The sequence below is a fragment of the Gavia stellata genome, chromosome 2, assembly GCF_030936135.1.
Source record: "Gavia stellata isolate bGavSte3 chromosome 2, bGavSte3.hap2, whole genome shotgun sequence".
In the NCBI taxonomy this organism is placed as follows: Eukaryota; Metazoa; Chordata; class Aves; order Gaviiformes; family Gaviidae; genus Gavia; species Gavia stellata.
The window spans coordinates 93,216,660-93,243,803 of record NC_082595.1 but is presented as its reverse complement, the minus strand read 5'-3'; the positions used below and the strand labels follow the sequence as shown (position 1 = coordinate 93,243,803).

At 36.6% G+C, this 27,144-nt stretch overlaps 1 protein-coding gene across 3 annotated transcripts in view; it reads right to left on the bottom strand.

The window, feature by feature from the left end:
* The window catches only part of TRAPPC12 (trafficking protein particle complex subunit 12), a 57,994-nt gene that overhangs the window by 27,461 nt on the left and 3,389 nt on the right, over positions 1–27,144 (bottom strand). For all 3 annotated transcript variants that reach the window (XM_059834041.1, XM_059834050.1, XM_059834044.1), the window contains exons 3-6: positions 23,994–24,110; positions 15,296–15,409; positions 14,302–14,440; positions 351–463 (exon numbers count right to left, since the gene is read on the bottom strand). In XM_059834041.1, the coding sequence (XP_059690024.1) occupies positions 351–463; positions 14,302–14,440; positions 15,296–15,409; positions 23,994–24,110 (483 nt within the window). The remainder of the gene's footprint in view (positions 1–350; positions 464–14,301; positions 14,441–15,295; positions 15,410–23,993; positions 24,111–27,144) is intronic.

Sequence of the window (27,144 nt, the reverse complement as noted above, 5' to 3'; positions counted from 1 at the left end):
ATTAACAACTGTGTTTTAAGCTAGGTGGACATAGCCGAGTGAGGGAAGAAAGCTCTCCTACTTGCCCTAAACACATCTGCTCACTGTCCTCCGTGTCTTGTCTGGCAAAAGCACGAAAGCAAGAGAACTATGTTGTCCACTGTTGTACTCATTTTAGTCAGAGCTACCACAGAGAAGAGAAGGATGTATCCTAAAATGGAAGAGGCATTTAATTACTTCTATTAGTGAGTTCCTTATTTGTATCAAGATGGAGTAAAAAAAGTCATTGTTGAAACTTAATGTTCTTTTTAAGGACAATAAAATATATTTCTAAAACATTAAGAAATGTTAGTGCATAGAGAAGCTGTTACCTTGGCGCAGATTATCTTCATACTATGCAGTCTGTCAAGTGATTCCTGAGGATTACCTAGGTACTGAGGAAGTTCGGCATGTAAAATCCGCATGGAGAAAGGAACCATGGAACCTAGAAACATAATTCATTTTATTAAATGTGTTTTCTGTAATGATCAGTTTGTGATTTGCCTATATTACACAAGGTATTTCTCACTAGTGTATATGACACAAAGTCCATTTTAACTTCATAACCAGCATGAGCCAAAAGAAATAAAAAATAAAACCGGTATAATGAAAAACAAAAATAGTAATACTATAATAGACACAATAAATCTAAAAAGATATCAAGTCCTCTGGGAAAGTAAAATATATTAAAAAATATTTTGTTTCTTTTTTCTATTAATATCCATAGGTTTGTGTAAAGGTCTCAGTCCATTATGCTGAGCAGAGACCATTCCATTGCTCTAAAGATGACTTCTAGTCTGAGTTTTACTTGATTAATGTTAGCTCTTCCACAAAGAGTTACTAAATGACTCTACACTGTGAGACTAATTCTTCATAAAGATGGTGTATTTTGTGTATTTTCTGGTTTATTGAAAACATCAAAGACTAGAGAAAGAATTTTAAGCAATGTTTGGGGAGAAAAATAAATGTCTTCCTTTTCACATTAGTTTACTTTTATCTTTAATATTATTATTATTATTGTAATATTTACCAAAGACCCAATCCTTTAAGTTTATGAGCATCCTAGCTGACTTCAAGGGCAGTTTCAGGAGCTTTAGGGAATCCTAGTGTGTGCAACATCTCGCTTTCAGGTAACTGCATATCCTGATACGCAGACGATAATATTGAACATAAACAAAATACTACTATTAAAAACAAATCAGAGCTAGCATAATAGGGAAATAGGCCTTGCAAAATACCATGCTACAGTTCTAATATTTTAATATAATACATTTGCTTACTTTAGACATATTCTAAGGGGACTTCCCTCTCAAGTCACCTCTTGCCTCATCTTTTCTCAAAAATAGGACTCTGGAGCTTTTTAGAAGATTTTTGCACCTGTTCTTAATAGGTTTGTATGTCAAAGAGGTAAATGCTATATACAATGAGTCACTGCCTCTAGACATTTTTTAAAGGTTGACAAAATTTTAATCACAAAACTCACTAATTATGACCTTCACAGTAAGCCACTTAGATCTACATGAATTCTCTTTTGCCTACGCTAACTATTCCCCATGGCTTCTGTGACTGCTGTGTTCCTGTAACAGATGTACACATGAGTTTCATGCTTCATCATATGTAGAACAGAGATAAAGAAAACAAAACTGCCTTTGAAATTCTACTAAGAGAAGTGTAAAAGGTTATTCAACCACTAACAAAAGATGTGAAATATTTTATGTATGTATCCTGACTAGTACCTAGCATGACAAAAGTGAAGGTACACGGTCAGGATGTGGGGAGTGAACAACAAGGAAAAGGAAGGTGAAAATAATTTAAGAGTAAATTCCGCGCCAAAACACCACAGAAAAATTGCTTTGTAGACATGCTGTGAACTTAAGAACCTGCACTGCAAACCTATGGAAGCAAACATGACCTATGGCTGGTTCCGTCTCCCACCACCCCTCTGGTGGCCAAGTTCTAACCCCACCATCCAATGGTAATCCTGCCAAAAAAAGCAGTGCCTAAAACCAGCTAGTTTGGTACTGTTCTTTTGGAGAAAGTAGTCTTAATTTACTCCTAATAAGTGAACAGTAAAGCTTTGGAAAATCTGAGATATAAACCAAAATGAATCTAAATTTTTAGCAACATTTTTGGTTAACAATTGTGTTCTAGCATTTTCAACTCTGAACAAGTTTGCATCATTACATTCTCTTGTGAAATGTGGCAAAAGGTCAACTCAATAAATACTCATACAGAAAATATGAATTGGTAACAGAACAGCTCAATGCGGGTATTTAATGGAGCGCAGATGAAATGTCTCATGTTATCCATTTTTATAAAATTCATATAATGTTTTGTAAAACACTTTTTAGGATTGCATATTTTGTAAAGTATTGATCTTATATACTGCTGAATGAAGCCATGCTATTATGATCCATGCGAGGGGAAACAATAACCCATTACCAATCTACATCATCAGAAGTGGTATCAGAGGATGTCAGAATGATGAATGCAACTCCAGGCCAACTTAGACTCCATAAGAATCTGATTTATTTCCTACCACAACTAAGAACTCAGCTGTAATAGACATTCAGATCTATATTACTTCAAAATGTACTTTATTAACGCATTATTTCTCAACCACTTAATATTTCCTTCAGAGCATGTGACCAAAAAGAATTCAAGTGTGATCCTCAAGTAGGTACGTCAAGTGTGATGACAGGTGTCTCAAACAAAACCAGAAGGAAGCTGGCCCACGGCGTAAGTGTGGTCAGTGTAATGACTTTTCAAACCAAAATTTACATTACTATTTCATGCAGGAAGATCTAAAACTCTAGCATTTGTTTCTTCTCTTTCTTTTTGAAACTCATGACATAACTAGCATCCTGCAATAATTTTTACTGTAAGCATCCAGCAAATCCATCCAGTGAATTTCTGTTACTATTTATTAAACAGGCTACTACCGTTATTTAAAATCTCAGAAACATCAACCATTTCTGCCCTCGTCCTCAGTTTCCTTGTAATCCTTCTGAATAGCTGAAGATTTTTTTTTTTTGGAAGAAAGCACAAAACTGTACGCTTGCTCTCACACAAGTGTGGTGACTGGGGAAAACAGAAAAAAACCCGAGCTTTTACCACTGGTAAGGCTGTCTTACCACCCCATGTAAAAAGTATTTTGTAACTACAAGTCAAATTAGATGAGCAAATTGTGCATAAAAAACTTGCAGCCTTTATCCAAGCCACTCATCCAAACATATTCCTTAAATACTCTGTTTATAAAGAAGAAACTCTGAGATTTTTGGTTAAGTACATTTTCCCAGATATGTTTCTGTCTCCAAGTAAGCTTCTTTTTAGTTAGATATGAGGTATGGATATTATATCTGATTCAATTCCTACATTAATATCTGATTTTCTGGTTAAAAAGAAACACAGTAAATTTACTTTAGATTTGGTAAAGCTTTCAATGAGTGCTACTTATATAAAGTGCTGATAAAATTTGCATACGTTTCTCAGGAAGAAATACATGGCAATAATACAAAATGCATGTGAAAAGATCTGTTCACCAAAATAATTCTGTAACTCCTGGTTAACCGTTGTGTAAAAACTAACACTCCCCCCCCCTCCCCGAGTACTCTATTACTGTATTGTCTCCAACATCCAAAATCTGAATCTACAATTTTCTCAATCTAAGAAAATGGAACAATCATTTTTGAACTTGTCTGAAACAAAAATGTCAAGAAAGAGCCTGAGAGAAGCAACAGCAAGTTACTAAAAATCTTTTCAGAGGGTAGATGGTTATGAACACTTTTTATCAAAGGACCTGTATGTGTAACCGTGATTGAAGAGAATGCTGTGAGCATAATGGGTTTGAAATGCAGACCAGCAGAGCTTCATAGGCTGAACAGGAGAGGAAAAAGGCAAAGGCAAACTTTGACACTTGTGAATCTTCGTCAAAGCCACATCAATTCACTGATCAAAAGATAAAAAGGCAAAAATAAAGAGAATCAGAGAAAGTGCTGACTTTGAATACTTAAATGAGTTAACTGAGAGCTCACTAAGAATTTTTGGTCTAAACAACAGGATGTGGATTTGCTGTTCTATGACATCTCCATATCATGTTGCATCAAAGACTCATCATTCAGCCTTCTTCTGCTGAACGAACAACAGTGTGGAAGAGCCCATTCCTGTTGTTAAAAAATACATGAGAGAAAAAGAAACTGCACGCAAATCTACAAAAACACAGCTTCCATTCTGTCTTGCAAGACACAGAAATTGACCCTTCTGATTAAAAAAGTATTCGCTAACATTTTAATATGAAGATGGTGACAAATGAAAAACAGTTGACATCTAAAAACGGTGTGTCTGAGATTTTAGAAAACACTGTAATTTTTATTTTACATTACCTAGGTTAACAAGAAAACAATTGGTAAGAGGTAAATGACATTTGTTGATGACTTTAGTAAATCAATAATAATAGTGTTATGAAGGTCTGAAAGGCAGGTTGTAGAATTCAGAGTACAAAATTTAATTAAAAAGCAGATTAACAGCAGGGAAAAAACCTATACTTGCCTCAATAAACACAGTTACATTGGGGAAAAAAACAAAACAAGAAAGTAAGATTGACTACATTAACACTAAGCTGTAACAGAAATACATGTGCTTGTTAGATTAAGAATTACATTATATTGTCTGAAAGGTTTCACCTACTTGCTTACTGTTAGGCCACATATTTAAGGCACACAGCATAACACATATTTCTCTGTAATAGGTCCCTATACAAGTGGGCATATATATTCCTGTGATATCCCAACAGGGATAAGAGAATTTTATATAAAATAAAATGCGTTTTGGCATGTGCTGCCTTTTGCAAAACTATTTGGAATAAAACCCATGTCCTACATTATACTTCATTCAGTACTGAATTTAACAAGGCAACATGTCAAGGAAATATTTAAAACAAGCAGCATATCCTGTAATTAAAATGTTTATTTAAGAGCACAGGAATGGATTTTGCTCTCTCTTCGTGCTTCAGATTTCCAAAGAAATAATGCCCTCTTACACAGCAAAACCACGTCAACTAAGCCTAGATGATTTCAACAAAAGGCAATACCCTACAATTACTGCTATGCATTCAAATTTTATTTTTGAGTTAAATAAGTCGTCTTCTAGCTTGATGTTTTACAGTTGACCTCTGTTGCTCCTCTTCAGGGGTTTCATAATAATTTTATCTATAAATATTCACAATGGAAAAATGGTTTAATTGTAAGACAATTCTTTTCTTAGCTGTCACTTTTAAGTACAGTATTTTTTTTCAAAGAATATGATTTTTGATTGTCACTTTGGCATGAATTAATCCCATTCATATATATATTACCAGCATAAAAAAGGCAAAACTAAAAGTGAAAAAAGGTCCGCTGAAAGGAAGATGGATACTCCAAAAGCATGGGAACAGATGGAATAAATAGTAATTCAGGTAGAATTTTCTAAGACCACAGATTTCATTTTCTATTTCTTTAAGAACAGCTGCACATTTTCATAACTGTCATAACATAAACATCACCTCATGCCAATCAAATTCAAACTGCAGCCCTCATCTGAAGCCCTTTTAGAGTAGAAAACCGAGGATTCCAATGGCTAGCCATTTTATCTTCCTATTTTCTTCTTGCAAAATCAGTAACGAGAAATGCTTTCTGATGTGCCTTCTACAGTTTATTCAACAAATCTTAAATACCAAAAAGCAACAGTAGGGAAAATTATTACTTACTGAAAGTATAAAGTGGAATCTTACAACAGTAAAAAAACAAAACAAAAAACCAAACCCTTCCTTCATTGGGTGAAAGGGAAATACAGAAAATACAGTTTCAGAAATTCTGCTTTATACATACGTATACACATACAGATGTCTATCTTTGCATTTATATGCACACAGGCACTTTTACACACTTCTACAACAGCATATTTGTATAATTTTTAAGGGGATTTTTAAGAGTGATGACATAGCAGCTTTGAATCCTAGTCTCACTGACTGTCAATCCAAAGTACACTTAAAAATCCAGATTCAACAGACTAGTTACCAAGATCTTTTTTATTACTTTCATTCCAGAGAGACTGAAGAAGAGATAGGAACCTAAATGTTTGTAACCACTGAAAGAAAATGTTTTGAAAATTTTATCTGAAATTACGTGTTTTCATATATGTCACAATTTAAGTGCACGTGACCTAAGAACACAGATATTCTGAATTATGATCTGGTTTTGAAAGGTTTCAAAAATACTTTTTCAGTAATCTGGAATTGTTATTTACACTAAAGCAAGGAAAACATAAGAGAAAGATTGCAGAAAAACCCTGCAACAATTGCCCTACCACAAAGGGATCACCATAAATCTTACCTACTTATAACTGTAGTAAGGCAGAATTTAGAAATGAGTTACTTGCTCACTTTTAAGAAATACTATATAAATCGTGTACTACCATGAGACTACACAGCCTTGGGAAAGAAAGCACAATTAAATATTTTAGCAGCACTCTACCCGCTTAAAATTATACATACATTTCTTAACTAAAATACCTATATTATTTTAGAAAAATTTGCATTTGCAAGTCTGACAACTCTGAAAAGCCAACTGGAACCACAACACTTGAGTGGTATTTATTCAAGTCATATTAGCTGACTTCATAGGTAGAAGATAGCTCTGAAGCAACAGAACAGATCGCGAGTTTAAAGAGACAATAGAGAGATGTACGTAGTACTGTAAATAAAATAATTGGCAAATCAGTTCCTCTAGAAGCTTTAATATGTTTTTTACTGTCAACATGAACTTGAATGAAGAACTCTTCTGAGCAACTGCCAAGACTGAAGCAGTCTGACATGGGAGCGCAAGTTCAGGCACAGCAGTTATTTGTGGTAACATATGAGAAAACCAATACCACATATAACAATGATTTAAGTAATTTTTTTTTTTCTTCTGTTCTCCTGCAAAATTTATTAACAAATACGAGCAGTCCACATGCTACAATTTCTTTAGTCTATGCACTTCTTCTCTTATGCTTGTTTTTACCTTGATTACCCCCTTTTGCCTCCCTACCCACCACAATTATTTTTCTTTTTTCCCCCTATACTACTTCCCATTCTGCTACATTTCTCCCACTAACCAAAAGTTGATGAGGATGAAAAAAGAAAGGGCCCTTCATTTATAGCATCACCCAAAACCATGCTGAGAAAAAATGAAAGGAAGCTTTAGCAAGGCTGCCTCCTACTAGCACAGACAAATAGGAGAGAAGAGAATAAGAAAGACAGAGAGAAAACTTAAAATGTCCAAATGCCACTGTAGAGGCATCACTCCGTTTACTGTGAAAGCGTATAGGAGATAATTTCCCCAATGCATGCCTGTCCTTCCTTATAGTAGAGTCTGACATTCAGAAGCAGCACCAAGCTTCAGAGAGCAGGCAGACCTTGGAGCTGTACACAGCCCAGATGTATGTAAAATGCCTTCTGCGGGTATTAGAGAGAAATTCTGGATGAGAGTTTTCACAGTAAGCGCAGTGTCTCTGTGTCAGACGTATGACAAGTTTCCTGCTACATCTTTTGCTATTTTATAAGCTCATTAAATGTAATAATAATCATTTATTACATTTCACCTTAGACATAGGCACTGAAAACTTGTTTACAACATGGGTTTGAATGACAGTTCTAGACCATATATGATAGGATTACTTTAGGGATATCTGAATTTCAAAACTGAATAAAAGAAACAAATTAACAGCACTGGTTGAGTAAATAAGGAGAGATGAAAAATGAATCTCACACAGCCAACAGCTTTTTGTAGCAATTTTTTCATGTATTTCTGCTAAAACTTCTAACTACAGTGGATATTAGTAAACTCAGAAAAGTAGTATAGACCCAGTGAAATATGCTAAAACAACAGTCAAGTGATGTCTAGGCTCACACGACTTTGAGAGAAATATATATGTTTTCTATACACGTAATACATATATACTACCCATCTGAAAGTATCAGCCTAATGCAGCACCCACTAGTGTATCCCTATGGTTGCAACACAGCCACACCTTAAAAAAACCCGCCTTGTGCTAGAATTAGTAACAGAGTTCACGGGAAGGTGTACAGTATGAAATCATTTTCTAAAGCACATACAACTAAATTTTTCAGAATATGTTCCTTATTTAGGCACTTCCCACAGGACAACAGAAGACTGATTTCATGTTAGAGGAATACAGATGATGCTGTATCATCACAAGGAGAATGAAAAGAGGAAAGGAAAAAACCCCATCCCTATACATATAAACCTTTGATCAGGGGAATAAAAGTCCTATTTTTACTTGTGCACAGGTTTTGTTATTGCTTCATAATTCAAAATAAATTATTCTCAATTATTGTAGCTTTAGAACACTGATTTTGGTAGCATTAACTTTTCTGTAATTTACTGGTCTATTTAGCAGAAACAAGACCAAATTATCTCATAAAAGAATGAAATATCATTTTAATGTTCCATTTTAATTGTTAGCTCTCTCTTTCAGAAACACATAGGCATTACCAACGGAAAGGATATCTTGTATGATAGATCGGCTAACCTGAGATACTTTATGAAGTATCATGAGGAACACAGAAACAAATGAAATCACAGAATCACTAAGGTTGGAAAAGACCTGTAAGATCATGAAGTCCAACCATCAACTAACACCACCATGCGCACTAAACCATGTCCCTCAATGCCACGTCCACACGTTCCTTGAACACCTCCAGTGAGGGTGACTCCACCACCTCCCTGGGCAGCTTATTCCAATGCTTCACTGCTCTCTCAGTAAAGAAATTTTTTCCTAATCTCCAGCCTGAACCTCCCCTGGCGCAACTTGAGGCCATTTCCTCTTGTCCTGTCACTAGTCACTCGGGAGAAGAGATCAACACCCACCTCTCTGCAACCTCCTTTCAGGTAATTGTAGAGAGCGATGAGGTCTCCTCTCAGCCTCCTCTTCTCCAGGCTGAACAACCCCAGCTCCCTCAGCTGCTCCTCATAAGACTTGTGCTCCAGACCCCTCACCAGCTTCATCGCCCTTCTCTGGACACACTCCAGCACCTCAAAGTCCTTCTTGTAGTGAGGGGCCCAAAAGTGAACACAGTATTCGAGGTGCGGCCTCACCAGCACCGAGTACAGGGGCACGATCACCTCCCTACTCCTGCTGGCCACACCATTTCTGATACAGGCCAGGATGCCGTTGGCCTTCTTGGCCACCTGGGCACACTGCTGGCTCATCTTCAGCCAGCTGTCAATCAACACCCCCAGGCCCTTTTCTGCGGGGGAGCTTTCCAGCCACTCGTCCCCAAGCCTGTAGCGTTGCATAGGGTTGTTGTGACCCAAGTGCAGGACCCGGCACTTGGCCTTGTTGAACCTCATCCAATTGGCCTCGGCCCATCAATCCAGCCTGTCCAGATCCCTCTGCAGAGCCTTCCGACCCTCCAGCAGATCAACACTACCACCCAACTTGGTGTCATCTGCAAACTTGCTGAGGGAGCACTCAATCCCCTCATCCAGATCATCGATAAAGATATTCAACAAGACCAGCCCCAAAAACTGAGCCCTGGGGGACTCCACTGGTGACCGGCCGCTAACTGGATTTTGCTCCATTCACCACAACTCTCTGGGCTTGGCCATCCAGCCAGTTTTTCACCCAGCGAAGAATGCACCTGTCTAAGCCACGAGTCGCCAGCTTCTCCAGAATACTGTGGGAGACAGTGTTGAAGGCTTTACTAAAGTCCAGTTAGACAACATCCACAGCCTCTCCCCCATCCACTAGGCGGGTCACCTGGTCATAGAAGGAGATCAGGTTGGTCAAGCAGGACCTGCCTCTCATGAACCCGTGCTGGCTGGGCCTGATCCCTTGGTTATCCTGCACGTGTCCCGTGAGCGCCCTCAAGATGAACCTCTCCATAACCTTCCCCAGCACCAAGGTCAGGCTGACAGGCCTGTAGTTCCCCGGATCCTCCTTCCGGCCCTTCTTGAGGATGGGCGTCACGTTCGCAAACCTCCCCTTTTAACCAGGGCCGTTGATAAATGATGGAGAGCGGCTTGGCAAGCTCCTCTGCCAGCTCCCTCACCACCCTTGGGTGGATGCCATCAGGCACCACAGACTTGTGAGTGTCCAGGTGGCATAGCAGGTCGTTAACTGCTTCCTCCTGGATCATGGGGAGTCTATTTTGCTCTCCATCTTTGTCTTCCAGCTCAGGGAGCTGAATACCCTGAGGATACCTGGTCTGGCTATTAAAAACTGAGGCAAAGAAGGCATTAAGTACCTCAGCCTTTTCCTCATCCTTGGTGACAACATTCCCTCCCGCATCCAGTAAAGGATGGAGATTCTCCTTGGCTCTCTTTTTGTTGTTAATGTATTTATAGAAGCATTTTTTGTTATCCCTTACGACTGTGGACAGCTCTAGCTGGGCTTTTGCCTTTCTAATTCCTTCTCTGCATGACCTAACGAGATCCTTGTACTCTTCTTCAGTTGCCTGCCCCTTCTTCCAAAGGTGATAAACTCTCCTTTTTTTCCTGAGTCCCAACAAAAGCTCCCTGTTCAGCCAGGCCGGTTGTCTTCCCCGCCGGCTCTTCTTATGGCACATGGGGACTGCCTGCTGCTGTGCCTTCAAGATTTCCTTCTTGAAGAAGGTCCAGCCTTCCTGGACCCCTTTGCCCTTCAGGACCGTCTCTCAAGGGACCCTCTCCACCAGTGTCCTGACCAGGCTGAAGTCTGCCCTCCGGAAGTCCATCGTAGTGGTTTTGCTGACCCCCCTCCTTACTTGGCCAAGAATTGAGAATTCTATCATTTCATGGTCGCTAAGCCGAAGACAGCCTCCAACCTTTGCTTCTCCCACCAGTCCTTCTCTGTTTGTAAACAGCAGGTCAAGCAGGGCGCCTCCCCTGGCAGGCTCCCTTACCAGCTGTGTCAGGAAGTTATCTTCCACACACTCCAGGAACCTCCGGGACTGTTTCCTCTCTGCTGTCTTATATGTCCAGCAGACGTCCGGTAAGTTGAAGTCTCCCACAAGAACAAGGGCTTGCAATTGTGAGACTTCTGCCAGTTGCTTGTAGAACGCTTTGTCGGCTTCTTCATCCTGGTTGGGTGGTCTATAACAGATACCCAGCAGGATATCCACCTTGTTAGCCTTCCCCCTCATCCTCACCCATATGAATAGAGGTGGGTCAGACTGTGTAAACATAAAGACAAAAACTTAAAAAAAAGTAAATCCTGAAATCCATTAGTCATGAGAACGATGACAAAAATTCAGCCTTATATACCCCACAGAGTACAATGGAGATGTGCAGGAAGCAATCTGGAACAGAGTTCCTGACCTAAGTACCTACCAATCAGAAAACAAAAAAATTGTATGTAAAAGTGGGACTTTTCAGCTTCTCTCCACAGATGAATTTAGAAGAAATAAATCCGTAACCCAATAATTTTAAGATTTTACTAGAAAATTAGAATTGTTTGCTCTCTGCCCCTATGAAACAGGAATGGTCAAAAAGAGTGACTTAACTGATTTCACTGGCTGATACAAGTACCCCAGCAGATTCCACCCCCCCAGATGGTGCACACCTACAGGCAATGGAGATGACCAAAGAAAGACTGTAGAAACCAGGAAAGGAAGATTTTAGAAAGATTGGATCTTACAGGCATGATGAAGACAACAGTAATGGGATCCATGCCCAGCATGGCTGTAAATGCCATAAAAAGCCTCAGGACGCAACAGAGATTAGTAGCATTGCTGAAAGGGAAAGAGCCATGGGAGAGCTTCAGAGGAAAATTAAGAGGACCATATGGGCCATGTTAAGTTAAATTAATGGAAAAAACATCTTCCACTCCTCATACATTTACTTGGAATTTAAATTCTTTGAGGCATATTTATCAGAGATTAACGGATGAGGGACTATCCTCACTGCCGTAAGAAGCTCCTTACTTCAAGCACAGAAAACAGAAAACTTTCTATTTTATTACATTTGTTATTACCAATATTTTGAATACAAAGAAATGATGCAAAATAGTATATGTATTACAATTAATGTGTACATTATTTATAGCTATACTTTCATTTCTTAAATTGATTAAGTCTCACTCCATTTATATACCATGAATCAAAATTACAATTTTGAAACAAAACTCTTTCTTTTATGCTTATTACACCACAAAATTATATATAAAACTATCAAACAGCAATGGATTGTGGATTCATACTAATACATTTCAATCAAAATACATGAATGATTTATATCTATTTTACTATTTAAATTAGCTGGTTAATGATGCATTCATACAAAATTTCTTTATCCACAATCCAGCACTGTGTAGTTTAATGCTAGCCAGAAGAGAATTGCTTACTCTCTCCTACATTCCTGCAAATAGCATCTCTCTCTCTCTCCTCAAAACTACATAAGGAAGGTCTGATAGCTGTTCCCACATTTTAATCACATTGTATTTATGTGAGACATCTACAACCAGCAGGTCAGCTCCATCCAACCTTGATCTTATTTTCGTTACAGATGATCAGATTATGGTCCTAGTTGGTATGTTCAACAGTTAAAATTAGCAGAGGCATATATCATGAAACAGAACATCTTCCTTTCGCTCACCTTTTTACCATAGAAACCTTCATAATTTGTATGAAATAGCTGCAGTTGAGTGGTTCCTGCAAAGACACTTTGGATCCAAAGTTCAGTCACAGGATGGGTGCCTGCAACAGCTGGACAGACTGTCCAGAACTGTTGCTACCTGTATGCTCTGTGGCACAAAGACTGAAAATGCCTCAAATATTGACATGACCTGCAAGGATTCTTTTCCTAGGCAAAATAACTTATTTTTAATACTGAAAAAAGATGTGGAAACATACATAAGGCCTGGGGAAGACTACTTCTCCTATGCTGCACTGTATCATGCGCAAAGCTGCCAAAATATAACCAGATCCAAAGAGATGTCCAACCTGACGACCAATACCTCTCTCTTAAAAGTAACACCGTTCCTTCTCAGTGCATTGAATATATTCAAGGCAAAACATGAAATTTTTGCCTGTGACTGCCTGAAAGATGCTGAGCAAGGTCAGAGGGACTGTTCTAGGCAGTCCATGCTGGGCTACAACTGAACCTTTGCATCACTAAACAGATGAAACAACCTTCTGCAAAAGATCCTGAACTTTCTCGACACTAACTTCCCTTGCTCAGCAACCTCAAAATCTCTGTATCTTTCTAACTTTCCTCATTGAGACTACTAGCCTCTTACATAAAATGGACTACATTTTTTCGGAGAGTGGCACTGCCTATTACAACTGTTACTTACAAGGGTTTCATTATACACTGTGGTTCAAATATGAAAGCCAAAGAACAGTAAGATCACTCAACAGTGTACTTGCATCAAAGAGTTATTTATTTCTAAATGACAGATTTAGAAAAAACTAAATTTCAAAATAGCCTGAACAGGAGTGAAATTGCTCTTAAAACCAGCAATTTTTCAAATCCAGACTCCTGGAAGACTAGAATATTCTGGGTAGTGGAACTATTTGACTAACCTATGAGCTATTGGGAGCAGTGGGAAGTAATGCATTTGTAACCTGAGATAAACCGCTTCTGAAGAATTGAGGCTGGTGGTGTCTGTTTTCCTCTTCAACAATGGGATACATAGTATATGACTGTTTTTTATTTAGTTTCAATTACTAAGCAAATAATATTACATTTAACCAGTATTTTTTTTATTAAGGAAAATTACCAAATTGGCTTTAATTTTTTTTTTTTTTAATCCTAGAAACCAGGAAACATAAGAAAATAATACCTGCATGGACATGCATATGTTAAAAATACCAGATTGATAGCACCTGGATGAACTTAAAGAGGAAGAGCTTATAGATTCTGTTTCCACAAACTCTCTCATCACCTTTCACAGCCTGTTGCAAGTTAAAATGAACGATTGAAGTCTTTTTTTTAAAAAATTTCAATACCCTTGAACTAAATTATTTTATTATATTTGTTAAAAACATTCCTCTTCCAAATCAATGCTATACCAGCATCATGAAATATATTGCCTACCTATACTGTGATAGAATATTTTTACCTCTTATTGTTACTCCTTAACGCTACCTCCATAATGCAAACAATGCTTTAACATAGTAGTTAATCATGTTCTTCTGGGGGAAAAAAAAAGAAATAATCCAAAGTTCACCAATGCTTTAGAATTAAAAGAACCTGAATCCATTATTTTATAATGACTAGTAAAAACGGCAAAAATTCAAAGCATTTTATAAATCAAGTATCTTACCTTTTCGTCCAGGGTATACATGAGGGTAATATTCATAATAAAGATCAGGCTGGTCTAAATTTCCAAATGGTTCAAATTCCATTTCTGCATTTTGGAATAGATTCAGTTTTACCAGCAGTGCTAGTCTCACAAACCACAGCTAAAAATTAACACATATAAAAAAAAAAGGAAAAGACAAGGTCTGTTATTAGCTTCAATCACAAGCCACATGCAAGTACAATTTCAACTTTCTAAGTTTTTCTGATAAAGTTGAGTGAAGAGTTTCTATGTTACTTACTGATAAGAATCAGGATTTATATTTACATGCTCTTTCACAGCATGTTTTTCATAAGATCATTAAAACAAAACAGAGGACTGATGTTTTAATTGTTTGTAAATGTATTGAGATTTCGAAGATGTTTAAAAACTAGCCTGCCTCAAAATTATAACATCTTTCTTTAAACTGAGTTAGCATGTAAGAATTACCATTCTCATTTTTAATTGTTTTTCCAATTTTATGCAACTCTTAAAATGTGTTATGATTTTGGTGAAATTCCATTAACTTTATAGTTACTAGGGCCAGAATCATGACTTGTCATCTGGTCACATTTTGTTCAGTAAAACCCTTGTAATGTTTCACAAGCCTTTATTAATTCGGGTTCTTATTTTCTTATCATCATGAAACATACTTCTAACATTTGAAATCTTACTACAAAGTTCACAGTCTAGATAGTGTCCATGAACTTTAGCACAGTGAGTCTTTCAAGACAGCAAAACATATTCCATTTTACTAGTGTGATTACCTTTAAAAACATACAATGAAGATAGAATTTTACGTTAAACAAAAATATTTTGTTTTAAACGAAGAAATAAGCAAACAGAAAAAGTGACTTGCTACAATGCTTTAATAAGCTCAGTTTTTAGGTAACAATTAGGAAAAGCTTGATCACATTAAAAAAAATGCCACTGTGAACATTGTTGGAAAAAAGTGACAAGGGTGTATCTTTAAACATACCTGTAAAGAATCTGTTGTATGATTAGTAGGTAGTCCACTTTTTTTATAGCCTTGACCATGTGCAGTTAGAAGCCGCCCACACAAGTCAACTGCTGCCCTCCAGTTTTTACTGCTCTGGGAAGAAGAAAAGAGTAAGTAGCAAAATCATAATGTTCCTAAAATGCACAACTGCTTATTTTGCCTGAAGCAGCTATATGTACCCATCAGTAATAATGACAAGGTCGGGAGAGCTAGCCAGTGAAAAGCAGAATGTCATTTGTCAAAGCTGCACTTGTAATCAGGCAAAAAGAGAAATTAAGCACGAGAGAGAGTTAATATTATCAGATCACTAAACCAAAAGAATATACAACACCATATGGGATTCGAAACTTAAAGTTATATCATGCTCGCTAATATACCTTAATATACTATAAGTCACAATTTTGTTTTCTCTTCAAAAGGAGAAAAAAATTGCCAGCCATATTTCAATAATCACATCCAAGTTACTCTACTGTTATAAAGTATTTAATGCCTATTCCTACCTCACTGATTTTATCATTTCAGATTATAACCCCTAGTGCAGTTCACTTAATGAAAACAGACTTTCCTAACATTGCCCAGAACACAGAATTCCTATCAGTTAAGAACAAAGGATAAGAAACAATACAATGCATAAAATGATAAATTCAGAACAGTAACAATTGCTTCACCTATAAAATGTAAACATTTGAATTTCCATCACATGGCTAACTCAAAAATATTCTTATATATATTTTTATTAATAAAACAAAATAATTCCTAGTTGGACAAGTCAAAACGTCTTGTCACACTGTCATCCTATTAATGCTTCTGCCTTGTATATGCTAATGCAGCCATCTAAAGAGCTAACACTAGCAAAAACTTAGAACACAGACTAATGCTTCACAGGTTTTAAGCTATCATACTTTAGTATCATACAGAAGAGTTTTTCAAGAGACATGTATCCAGCAGGTCATTATAAAACAAATACACTTTGCTCCTGAAAGTAATATTTTTTCAAGGAGTTTCTTAAATACATTAAAAAAAAATAAATGTAACAGAAAACTATCATGTTGTCTGGGGAAATGTAACGGAATAGAATATATTTATATCGGCACTTGCAAAGTTCAGGTACTCACCTTGAATTGGTATTTTATTAAATTCTCTCCAATGTTTAGAGTTTAGAAAACATGTCAATACAGCAAACAAGCACACAGAAAAACTAGTAGTAACAGCTGAAGAGTTTTCACACTGTATGGCCCCCCTTTTGCAGCCATATAGTTTCAAGGGGCCACTACAGAGATCACGGTGCACTGACCACCTCATCTCTCTCTGCATTGTCAAGTCCCAGATAAAAATTTGAGTTCCACTGGAAATGCAGAAGCCGGCTGACAGCAAGACCATGAAGCAGCATAGCAGCTTCTAAGACGTCTATGCTCTTACGGAAGAGCAGGAATTGATAATGCATTTATAACATCCTTCAACATATATCTGTATCAACATAGAAAAGCAGACAGACACTGACGTGGATTACCTGAAATTTATTCCTCTACTGCAGAGACAAATTAATTCCTTATTATCCTTAGAACAGAAGCAGACACAGACTCTAAAACTGTTCATCTTTTCTTCCCAAGTGAGAGTTAGAATCCAAAACCAATAATGGAACATTTATGACAAACTAAGGTGCTACAGTTTTTAAAATGCTATTTCAGGCATGGACAAAAAATACTTTTTCTTTATAGAACAAGACAGCCAGGAGAAGTGAGTCTGATGACCATTGTAAAAACATAATATTCATCATGATTTCAAAATTAGAGCTGTCTGCTGGTCATGGAGCATAATTCTCTGTGGAAGCTTAATAGAAGGCTGCTGGCAGTATAACTTAATCTGAAATTAGTAGGACACATTATTGTCTCTGGCAAATTGTACCAGAATTACAGTTGCCAGAGTTGCCAGCCCACCAGAAATCTTTATCCAGTTATTTCAAACACCCCTCAAAAACTTTGCAGGTCAGTCACTTTCCATTTCCTGGGGTCTACAGTCACACAGCCCTTACAAATCAGCTCCCTTGTTCCTGAAAGTAATGAATTTTATTTGTAAGTTGTAAGTAGGGGCTCAAAGCAAATATCGATACTACAGCCTCAGATATAGCATCAAAAGTACTGAAGAATATTCTCAAAGAATAAAGTAATTATTCTATGATGATCAGGACATAGTCCTACAGCAGCAATTGTGTGAAAACAGTATTTTCTCCTAGAGAAAATACCATCAACCAACTATTGTTGCCTAATAGTTCACTAACACAGTATCAGCCTGGCAGAAGGGAACTTCTCTCCACACATAACATCAGCGAATCTGTTTTTCACAAAAAATAGGGAGCTGTAATTCTTTTAATGAAAGCCACCAGCATGTATGATTTCTGTGCTTTTTACACACTACTAATCCAGATGTTTAACTTGTGAAGGGATTTTTTAGGTCCATATAACATAACCAACAACCAGAAAAAGAAACCCAAAACATTTCAGTACTGACTGCTGTACACACACCAAAGCTAGGACAAGCAGATTAGCCACCCAACAGAACACCTTGCAGAACTTCTCTCTTCTTCGCAAAATCAGAAGAGGTTCTGGGAGAGGTTTACATACAAACTCGCATAGTAAAACAGGTTTCAAATAAAAAGGATTTTTTTTCTCTTTAAGAAAGACGGAACCAGCCCAATAATTTTTACTTTTTCATTGACCTTCTTCAGTTGTCTGAGATTTGAATACAATGACTCTAGGTTTAAATGGAAAAAGTAGACAGTAGTGCCAGGATTTTGTCAGGCTATTACCCCATAGAGGTAGGAACTAGAAGTTTTATTTAGCTTGAGGCAATTGACTTGTGTGTTACAGAGCCACCCTCCTCACCACCCTTTTTTTTTTTTCTCTCTTCAATGACACCTTACCTTGCACACAAATCTGACATGCCTTTTTGGAACAAATACAATATGTTTATTATCTTACTGCTTCTTTTGTTCACACCGCCAACCTAACCAAATACTGTCTCTGCAGCTTTAAGAAATAAAAATGACAGTGTAAGGTGATCAACTCTCAACTCCTCATTTTACTGACTTAGATTCCACCATTTTCAAAATAAAAACCCAACTAAGGCTATCATGATTCCCTTTTATTAAAAGCAATAAAAGGAAACAGCCTAAAAACCATCTGAAATGGAGTCAGAAATGAGAGTTTTAAATTCTGGTAAATCCACATCTAAAGATCTGGTAATGCTTCCAGTCCATTTGGTCAAAGTTAAAAGTAACTCAGATATTCTGTACATCCCAATGCCTTCAATAAGCCTATTTTCTACAAAGAGGGATGAAGGAATGGGACGTAGGGTAGAAAAGAATTCCAGTGACTAAAACTAGAATGTTATTAGTTCAAATACAAGAATAGCACTGAAGATGTTCTATTTTTTAGATTCAGAAATGAAGAAAACTTCCAATTGAGTAAAATGACCTAATACAAGCCAGAACTGTAGTCTGTCTGGAAAAAAATCACATTTCTTCCTTTTCTAATAAAGTGTCATAAGAACTTTAATTATCAAGTTTTCACTATATCTGAAAGACTGCGTTTTCATTCTGTTATGAAGATATTCACTGATTTGGACTGAAAAAAATACTACCAAATAACTGAATACCACTGTCTCACATGCATAACTGTTCCTTGGAAGTCTCCTCATGCAGGCCACTTTGCTTGATCTTTTAATTATGGTTGAACAAAGATCTTAAACATAGTGTTCATATTTCTCCTTTGTATACAATACCATACACTGTTTTCTTGAATGAAAGCAGTGAAGCTCAGGTGATGCAACAAATATGGCTAATACCCAGGTAGAATTCTTCTGTCAAGCAAAGAGAGTCATGCAGACTGGACATCTACAGAAAACATGTTAAATGAAAAAGGAACTCAACTGATACATGAAGAGAATTTATAACATTATTCAGTCTCTCAGGAAAACAATTTTGATTCAGAGGTAAGCCACTGAAATGTTATCCAATAAATTGATGCTTTTTAGTGTAGAAATGCAACCTCTCCCACAAGCTCCCAATTACTATTTGTGCTACTTGTGTCTCCTATCTTCTCTTAAATAAGTTATAAAAATGTTGGAAATTGCCCACTGATTTAGAAATAAAGGAACAAAGCCCCCCATATCTTTAAGGATAATTTCTAACTTATTAAAGTGAATATGTATGCCATACCACTGTATCCAAGTTTGTTATATTTGAAAATATATCTAAGAGTACAACATTAATCACGTGCAAAAGTAACAGTATATGATTTTTTTTTAAATAGACTCAAAGGGAGTCATTAACTCTACATGTAACACCATTAAAGTGATTAAAATGTCCTCCTCCACAAGCTATGACATTCTTCTCCCCTGTAAATTACATTGGTAGAGCACTTTCACATCAGTTAAGAAAATGTAGTTAGTAACCCTTTCCTGGTCTAGTAGCTTGAAGAAATAATTGCATACTTAGAGCAAACTTTGCATATTTATAGTGGCAAGATACAGTAGTTAGTTTTTTAGATATGACAACTATCAAAGACATATTTTTCCTATGGCTGCAAACACCTTACAACTCAAAATATCAGCAAGGTCTCTGGTAAGAAATACTGTGCTATTTGTTCAAATTAAGTAAACAATTAACCTAAAATATAGAGTAACAGGAACTAACGTAATTGCAGCTTGCATCCTGTATGTATAATTTTTATTTGCTGCTCTAAAACAAAGCAACACTGTGAAAACAAGCTTTTGCTCACATTAATTTGCTCTAGAGATAAATGCACGTTCCTATACCAAATTAACAAAACTTTTCAGAAACTGAAAACTCAGGTTTTCTGTTTTCAGTTGAAAAATATAAACACTTAGTCTCTACAGATGCGTAACTCTATTTACAAGTTATCACCTCAATGATAAGCACATAGTTATACAGAATTACTTTGCTGGACTGCTCCAGCACTCCTATATCTCTTAAAAGCCTTGAAGTTGTAAAACTAGTTTAACTGCACAACTTTCCCACCATTACCCCACCAGTAAAGCATTTCCAATTCATTGTTACCCATTCCATAGTAGAAATTTAAAATGTGAAAGTACAGTTGTTCAATAAACCAACTATCCATCTTTGGGTTACTGGTACAAATCTCACTCAAATCACTTAGAGACCAAATTCATGCTGAATAAACAATTTTGTTAGCTGTGTTTAACAATCTGAGTTCAGTTCATGGTGAACAACTATTTGTCTTAGAAAATACGTTGCTTTTGGCGGTCTCATTGAAAAGGAGCACCTTTGGAAGTTCAGCTTACTGCCTTCTTGATAACATTTGTTTTGTGACAGCTAATTGTACTTCATGAAACTTTTGCAGACTGTTTGCGCTACGATACCCGAAAAAGGACTTCCGTCTCCAACATTCTTTGCTGAGACCGCTAACTTCATCTTACCCACAGAATTATCTTTTAACTTGTACAAATAAATGTTTTTTACTGGAACTTCTATAAGGAAGGTGAGAAGTTACTACTCAAGGATATATGCTGGAAACAATCCAATTTAAGATAGTCTTTTGTGACCCTGGTGAACAGAACTGGTATCCGCATTTGCAGATGTAATCTAGGAAGTATTGTCAATTTATGTAAGGACCACATCACTAAACGGGGATCAGATGATTTACAATATCAGAATAATAGAAAAGTTAAACCACAATCATTAACGTGGAAAGTTATGTAACTTCCAATATAATGTATTGAGTTCTAGAGAGTAATAATAAAAAGATGTTAGCTTCAATTGGAAGACGTTCTGAGAAAAGCTCCTAGGATGATTATGAAGACATCCATGATGAGATAACTAGAAGAGTTATTTTTGCCTTTAAAAAGAAAATATGAGAACTGGAAATGTTACTGCTGTCTACCCATACAAAGTAGCAGGGGAGAAGAAGCAAACATTGAGAAGAGAAAATGACTTAAGAAGCAACATGAGATCAAAACACTTGAATTGTTGTAAACAACTTTATCTTTGATTAGAAAAAAGATTTTGAGAGAGGATTGATTAGAATTCCTTTGATTAACTACCAAAGGAATGAAGTTCTGGAATAGTCTTTTAAAGTAGTAGCAATGTATCTTTATTCATTAAAACAGCCAAATAAGCTAACAGAAGCAATTGTATGGTAGAATAAGGAGCTCCAGTGTTGCAGCTGAAGACCTGTGGCATGAAGATTTGGGATACTGATGAGCCATTTAGCGTGCTTTTCCCATTCACATGGGATTAAATCAGTAACCAGATACAAATGAAGCATTTTTCTCTGGAGCAGACAGGCTTGGAATACTGCTTTTTTTGTTTGTTTGTTTGTTTCCGTTTTCCCTCCCATAATAAGATCACCCAAGTTCATCTGAGAATTTTAACCTTACAAAGTTCTTCACAACAGGACTTAACATTCACTTTTTGCTTCAGCTGCCCCTGGTGCCTTCCTACAGCATGTGATAGTTCTTGAGAATTTCAGATGGGATCCCAGATTTACACATCTGAATTTAGATGTGACCAGTAACTGTACTGATTAGATCTCTTTTGACTTAAGAGTTCATACATCAGCTCACATGTAAACACCTAAATAGCAGGTATCAGTCCGAAGCTGAAGTCCATCCTAATCCTACGCATTTCTCTTCTGTACTGTGGACCCCTTTGAAATACACTCTTTCAAGTGGCTGTCTATCACTGCAAAGGATTGAATTGGGTGACTGAAATGATCTCATTCTCATGTTCATGTGTAGCCCACATGGATGCCAAACAAACAGCTAAGAAAAAAATCTTAACTTTATGGAAACTGCATAGCAATATTCCTAACTTTCACCAGTTTTTATCCAGATGTTAATGAAAATATTCCCTGTAAGTGGCTCTTTGCATGCACTGAACATATTTGGTCAGGAATTCACTCATAAAGAAAGTAAAATTGGTGGTTGGTAACAGAGCACTTATTCTATGTCATTCTGGCCTACTGTGTATGTAAAAAGCACACATCTTTTTAATTAATATCACCTAGCACGGGATTTTAATGTTTCTAAGTCTGAAATACCTTTTACCTTTAAGACTGTTGCCAATCAGAAATAAATTTTCCACATTAAGAATTTAAGAAAAAACCAGCAATGTTTGCAAGGAAAAAGAATAATAAAACTAATTCTTATCATAAAAAGAAACAGAGTTCTGAGAAATAGTTATATTGCATACTCAAGAACAACTAACAGCTAATGACTGGAAGCCTTGAAAACTGAAGAACATCCTGATTTCTGGCTGAATGGCTGCAATTTTACCAAAAAAACCCCTTCTAATAAGACAAGTTTTAAAAAAAATGTGCTACAGGTAGCAAAAAATCTGACAGCTGCAGATTGCCTCCTTATCTTCTCTGCTTTGATCCTAAAAGCCTTAACACTGCTCTTCTGGAGCTTAAGAGCACACTCAAAGCTGAAACAGTATCAGTGGCAGCACTGTATCAAAGGTAGAAGATGCTCTGCAGCATAAAGTAACATTTTGCATGGACACAGCTACCAGGCCAAATAGAAAAAGATTTCCTATACATTAAAACTCCTTTTCTGGAAGAGGGAAAGGAAGTGCAGAAAAAGGTTTTTCCTACTTAGACACTGATGGGGACAAGAATTCTTAAAAATGTTTGGTTTCCGCCCCCCCCCCCCCCCCCCCCCCCCAAACTCTCAAGTTAAGCAAAACATTGAAACAAATAGAAAAATACCTATCTCCAGGATGGAGATCACAATCTGTTTTTTCAGTTTTAGTTTCAAAAATTACCTCTGAATTCCTTTAACAATGCTTGAGGAGACCACCTAGAGTTTTCCTAACAGGACAAAAAGTCTCTTCTGGAGCTTTTAATTTAATTGTGTTACATTACAAGTAAAGATGCTAAATACTAAATACAGACTGTCCTAAAACTTGTAATTCCTTACTGCTTTTCCTCAGTAACTTTTCATCCTTTTTTTTTCCAAAATAAAATAAGCTTAAAATATTTTGACATTTCAACAGATTAAGTAAGGCTCAGTCATGTAATAGTAGTGAGTTTCATACAGGAACACAATGGTTGAAAGAACAAGGCAAGACTCACAAGGCTGCTAGATACAACTGTTTCCAGGTCCGAAATATTTACATTCAGGAAAGGATTTTAACTTAGAGAAAATTAAGCTTTCATTTGGAAATAATTTAGTTTTGTTTTCCTGCACTGAAATAAAAAATTAAAGCAGTTGAAATTATCACATGAGCTTTGCTTAGCATCTACAACAACTGGTATGTCTTATCTTTTGTAAAACACTAAGGTGAAAACAAAGAATACATATGCAGATAAACAAAAAAGCCATTAAAATCTGTTTTGCAACCATTTACAGTAAATAAAAATTGAAAGCTGATAAAACTCACAGTAACTTAAAATTACCTTTTTTCTAACTTTTGCATATCAAGAAATGTTTACTACATTGTTTAAAACCCAATATTTAAATCCAAGTGTCATTCCCACTAAAATCTACTGGACTTTGGCTAGTACTTTTGCAGGATCATGAGTAGACTGATATGCAGGTGGTTTATTTTAGTTTCTCCTCACAGTCAGTAGCTCCCAATTACCTTGAGGGAAGCATGGTATTTAATATATATTGAATTACGAAGATCTTTACTTACAATTAGCTGTTTCAAGCCTACAAATGACTGTTCTACAGAGTTGGCGTTTAAAACTTGTCTCTTCACCGCAGCTTGCTCCCCCAAGAAGCGAAGCATTAAGTCTTTTACTGCATCTCCCTTGGTGTTCATGAAACAGAAAAAGAAGAAACATAACAAGACACTAATAAAACATTATTTTAGCAAAATAAAATGTTGAATTAAAGCTGAGCAACATAGTTTTTACCCTTCGAGAAATGCTTGTTTTCGAGTACTTTTTGTATGAAATTAATAAGAAAGCATATATATTGACAGCATTGTAATGAAAACTTCTAGATTTACTCCATGTTATTTGCTATATTCTTTTTTTCAATGGTTTCAGTTAGCATAGAAACATTCAGGCTTATTTGCTTCTCATACTATTATCCTTCAAAGATCTTACAAACACAGTAAGCGTTATGTGTTTTTGTAATGGATATTAGTGTTGTGCAATCTACTGACCGAAGAGAAGTGTGCACATGATTGGCTAGCCTGAAGTATCCACAGAAAATAAACTTTGAAAGATCATAAAATCAAGTAAACAGCAACTCTTCAACAAGTATTCTTAATTTTGAAACTGATTTCCAATCAAGATTAATTCTACATTTTATGACATGGAGCAGCTAAGGGGAAGAGTGTCCAAATCCAGGTTCTATTTCCAGATTTGCCATGAGCAAACTGAATAATTTTGCATATGGCACCCTCCGTGTCTCAATTTCCCCTTCTAGTCTTTGTTCAACTATCCATTTCTATGCCTCCCCCTCTGTTGGCTGACGTCCTTGTGGTTCTGTGTACTAGAGATTTTCAACACATAATCAAGAAATTCAAGCTTAACGCCAAGCAGCTACTAAAAAACTGTGGACCATACATTGACAGATGTTGAAAACTGTGCTACTACTGCCGGCACACTCTTCAGGTACCACGTCTGCCAGTACAAAGTGTAGGACACGGTCCTAGTCTTGTTGGGACTGTCCACATTACTGTATACAACAGTATCCCTTATGGTGTCAGAAGTCACCACATGCCAAAAGCACGTACAGAAATTATTTCTGTAAGATTTTTGCCAATCTTATGTTTTTATGTGTTTGTAATCTAGAAGAGCAAATACCTGAAAAGAAGGAAAATGATCAGCAATATATTAACAATATTTTTTTTTTTTTTTAAAAAAACAGAAAGCAATTTATATCCCACATTCAGCCAGAGTAAATATCTGTCTGGTTCACCATCCTGTTGGTGAATAGCAGATGTTCGTGGAAACAGCGTAAGAAACTAAGCTCATACTGGTCTTTCCCAACTTAAAGCAGCCAGAACTTTATGGTCTACCTGTGCCAGGGGATGTATTTGCCTACCATTTTTAAACATCCACTGGTAGACATTATTCCCATGACATCTGTCATGCACATTTTTTGTCTGTTTTTCTCAACAAAAGTACATCTAAGGGCAATGGATTCTACAACTTAAAAATAGTTACATGGGCTGCAGAACAGTAACTCCTTTTGTTATGCTTATTACTTAACAGTTCCTTTGCCATAAAAACCAGCAAATCATAATCCCCTATTTACCTTAATTCCTTTATGAATTTTAGATCATTACTGATCTTTTAAGTCAAAAGGTCCTCTTCCTTTTAGCTACCACTCACAAGATAATCTCTGCACTCCTCACCACTCCTCCTCTCTCTCCAATTTGTTTTAATTCCATTATATCTTTTCAGTTCTGTGGTAACTAGAATGGCATGCAATATTTAAGATGTTAAAGCAGAAAGTAACTATGCAAAAAATGTAAGCGTACAAAGGAATATTTGCAAAAATCCCTCTCAATGAACACGAAGACATTCACTTGAAGAACTGAGGTAGTAAGCTGTTAGCACAGAGAGCAGAAAGCAAGCCACAAAGCCTTTTGCCCAAGAAAAAGGTGAGCTGCATAAAACACAGTAAAGCTTAGCTATAATAAAGATAATTTATATTAAATGTTTGTACTTTCCCCATGGACACTGATGGGAAATATGTTTGTGTTTTCTGTCTAGTTTCTTGAGGAATGAGACTGCAACTACTGTTTCACTACATGGAAAATTTTTATCACTAATGCTGTAACCTATCCTACGAATAAACAAGATTTCCATCTTTTGGACAGAAAAGTCTGAAGGATTAAGAAAAGACAGTGTGTGCAAAATTACATAAATAGGAAAGAATTTTTAATCCTCCCCAACAGTAGTTTGGAGGAGGAAACATTACAAATGAATGCAATGAAACAAAGGACATAATGATAGCAGACAGTAACTGATGAAGAAAGGCATAATGGAAAGAGCATAAAAAGCAGTACTACAACTTGCTCCCGCACTCAGAAAGCACAGGTTCAGATAACCTGTACCATACGCAATCCAAGATAGTTTAAAAAGTGACCCTGCTTGAGTGATCAGCAAAAAGTAGCACGCAGCTGAAATCGAGAACATAGAGTATTTTTCTCGGTGTGATTTATCCACTTAACTTTTAAGGCAACACACTTGTAGTAAGAACAAACATTTCCTGAGCAAGCAGGGCAAAAAAAGTTACTGAGCTTTTCAATACACATCATACAAAATTTCAGTCCTTCCCTGAAGCACTTACAGTTCACCGTAAATGCACTTTTCAACTAACTTCTTTGTCAACTGCATGCAGCCTGGTTTAATATCTTGCATTAACAGTTAGCATTAGCAAACTATTCATACCAAAGCTTTAATGGACATTGTTGGAAGCTGATTTAAGATTGAAAACATGCCTCCCACAATGCTTCAGCTGACATTTCGAGTACTTTACAATTATAGTTTCAATTAAATACACAATTTGCACTACTAGAAGCATATGGAACAATGATACCAAACTAGGGAATGTCAGGTCACTCAAGGTGTGCACTCAGGCCACTGAAAAGCAGTAACTGGAAGTGAGGAAAGTTGTATAAACATTAAACACTTCAAAACTTGTCCCTGCTGACATGCCTACATGACTGCTTATAAATTATAATCAATGAAAAAAGCAGCAGAAATCCCCTTTAATTCCACTGATGATTTTACATCAGGTCTTACTGTAGAAATACATCACATGCACATTGCCATAACATCTTCTTTTCAGTTATGTACTAAATGGTAGAGCTGCATATATGC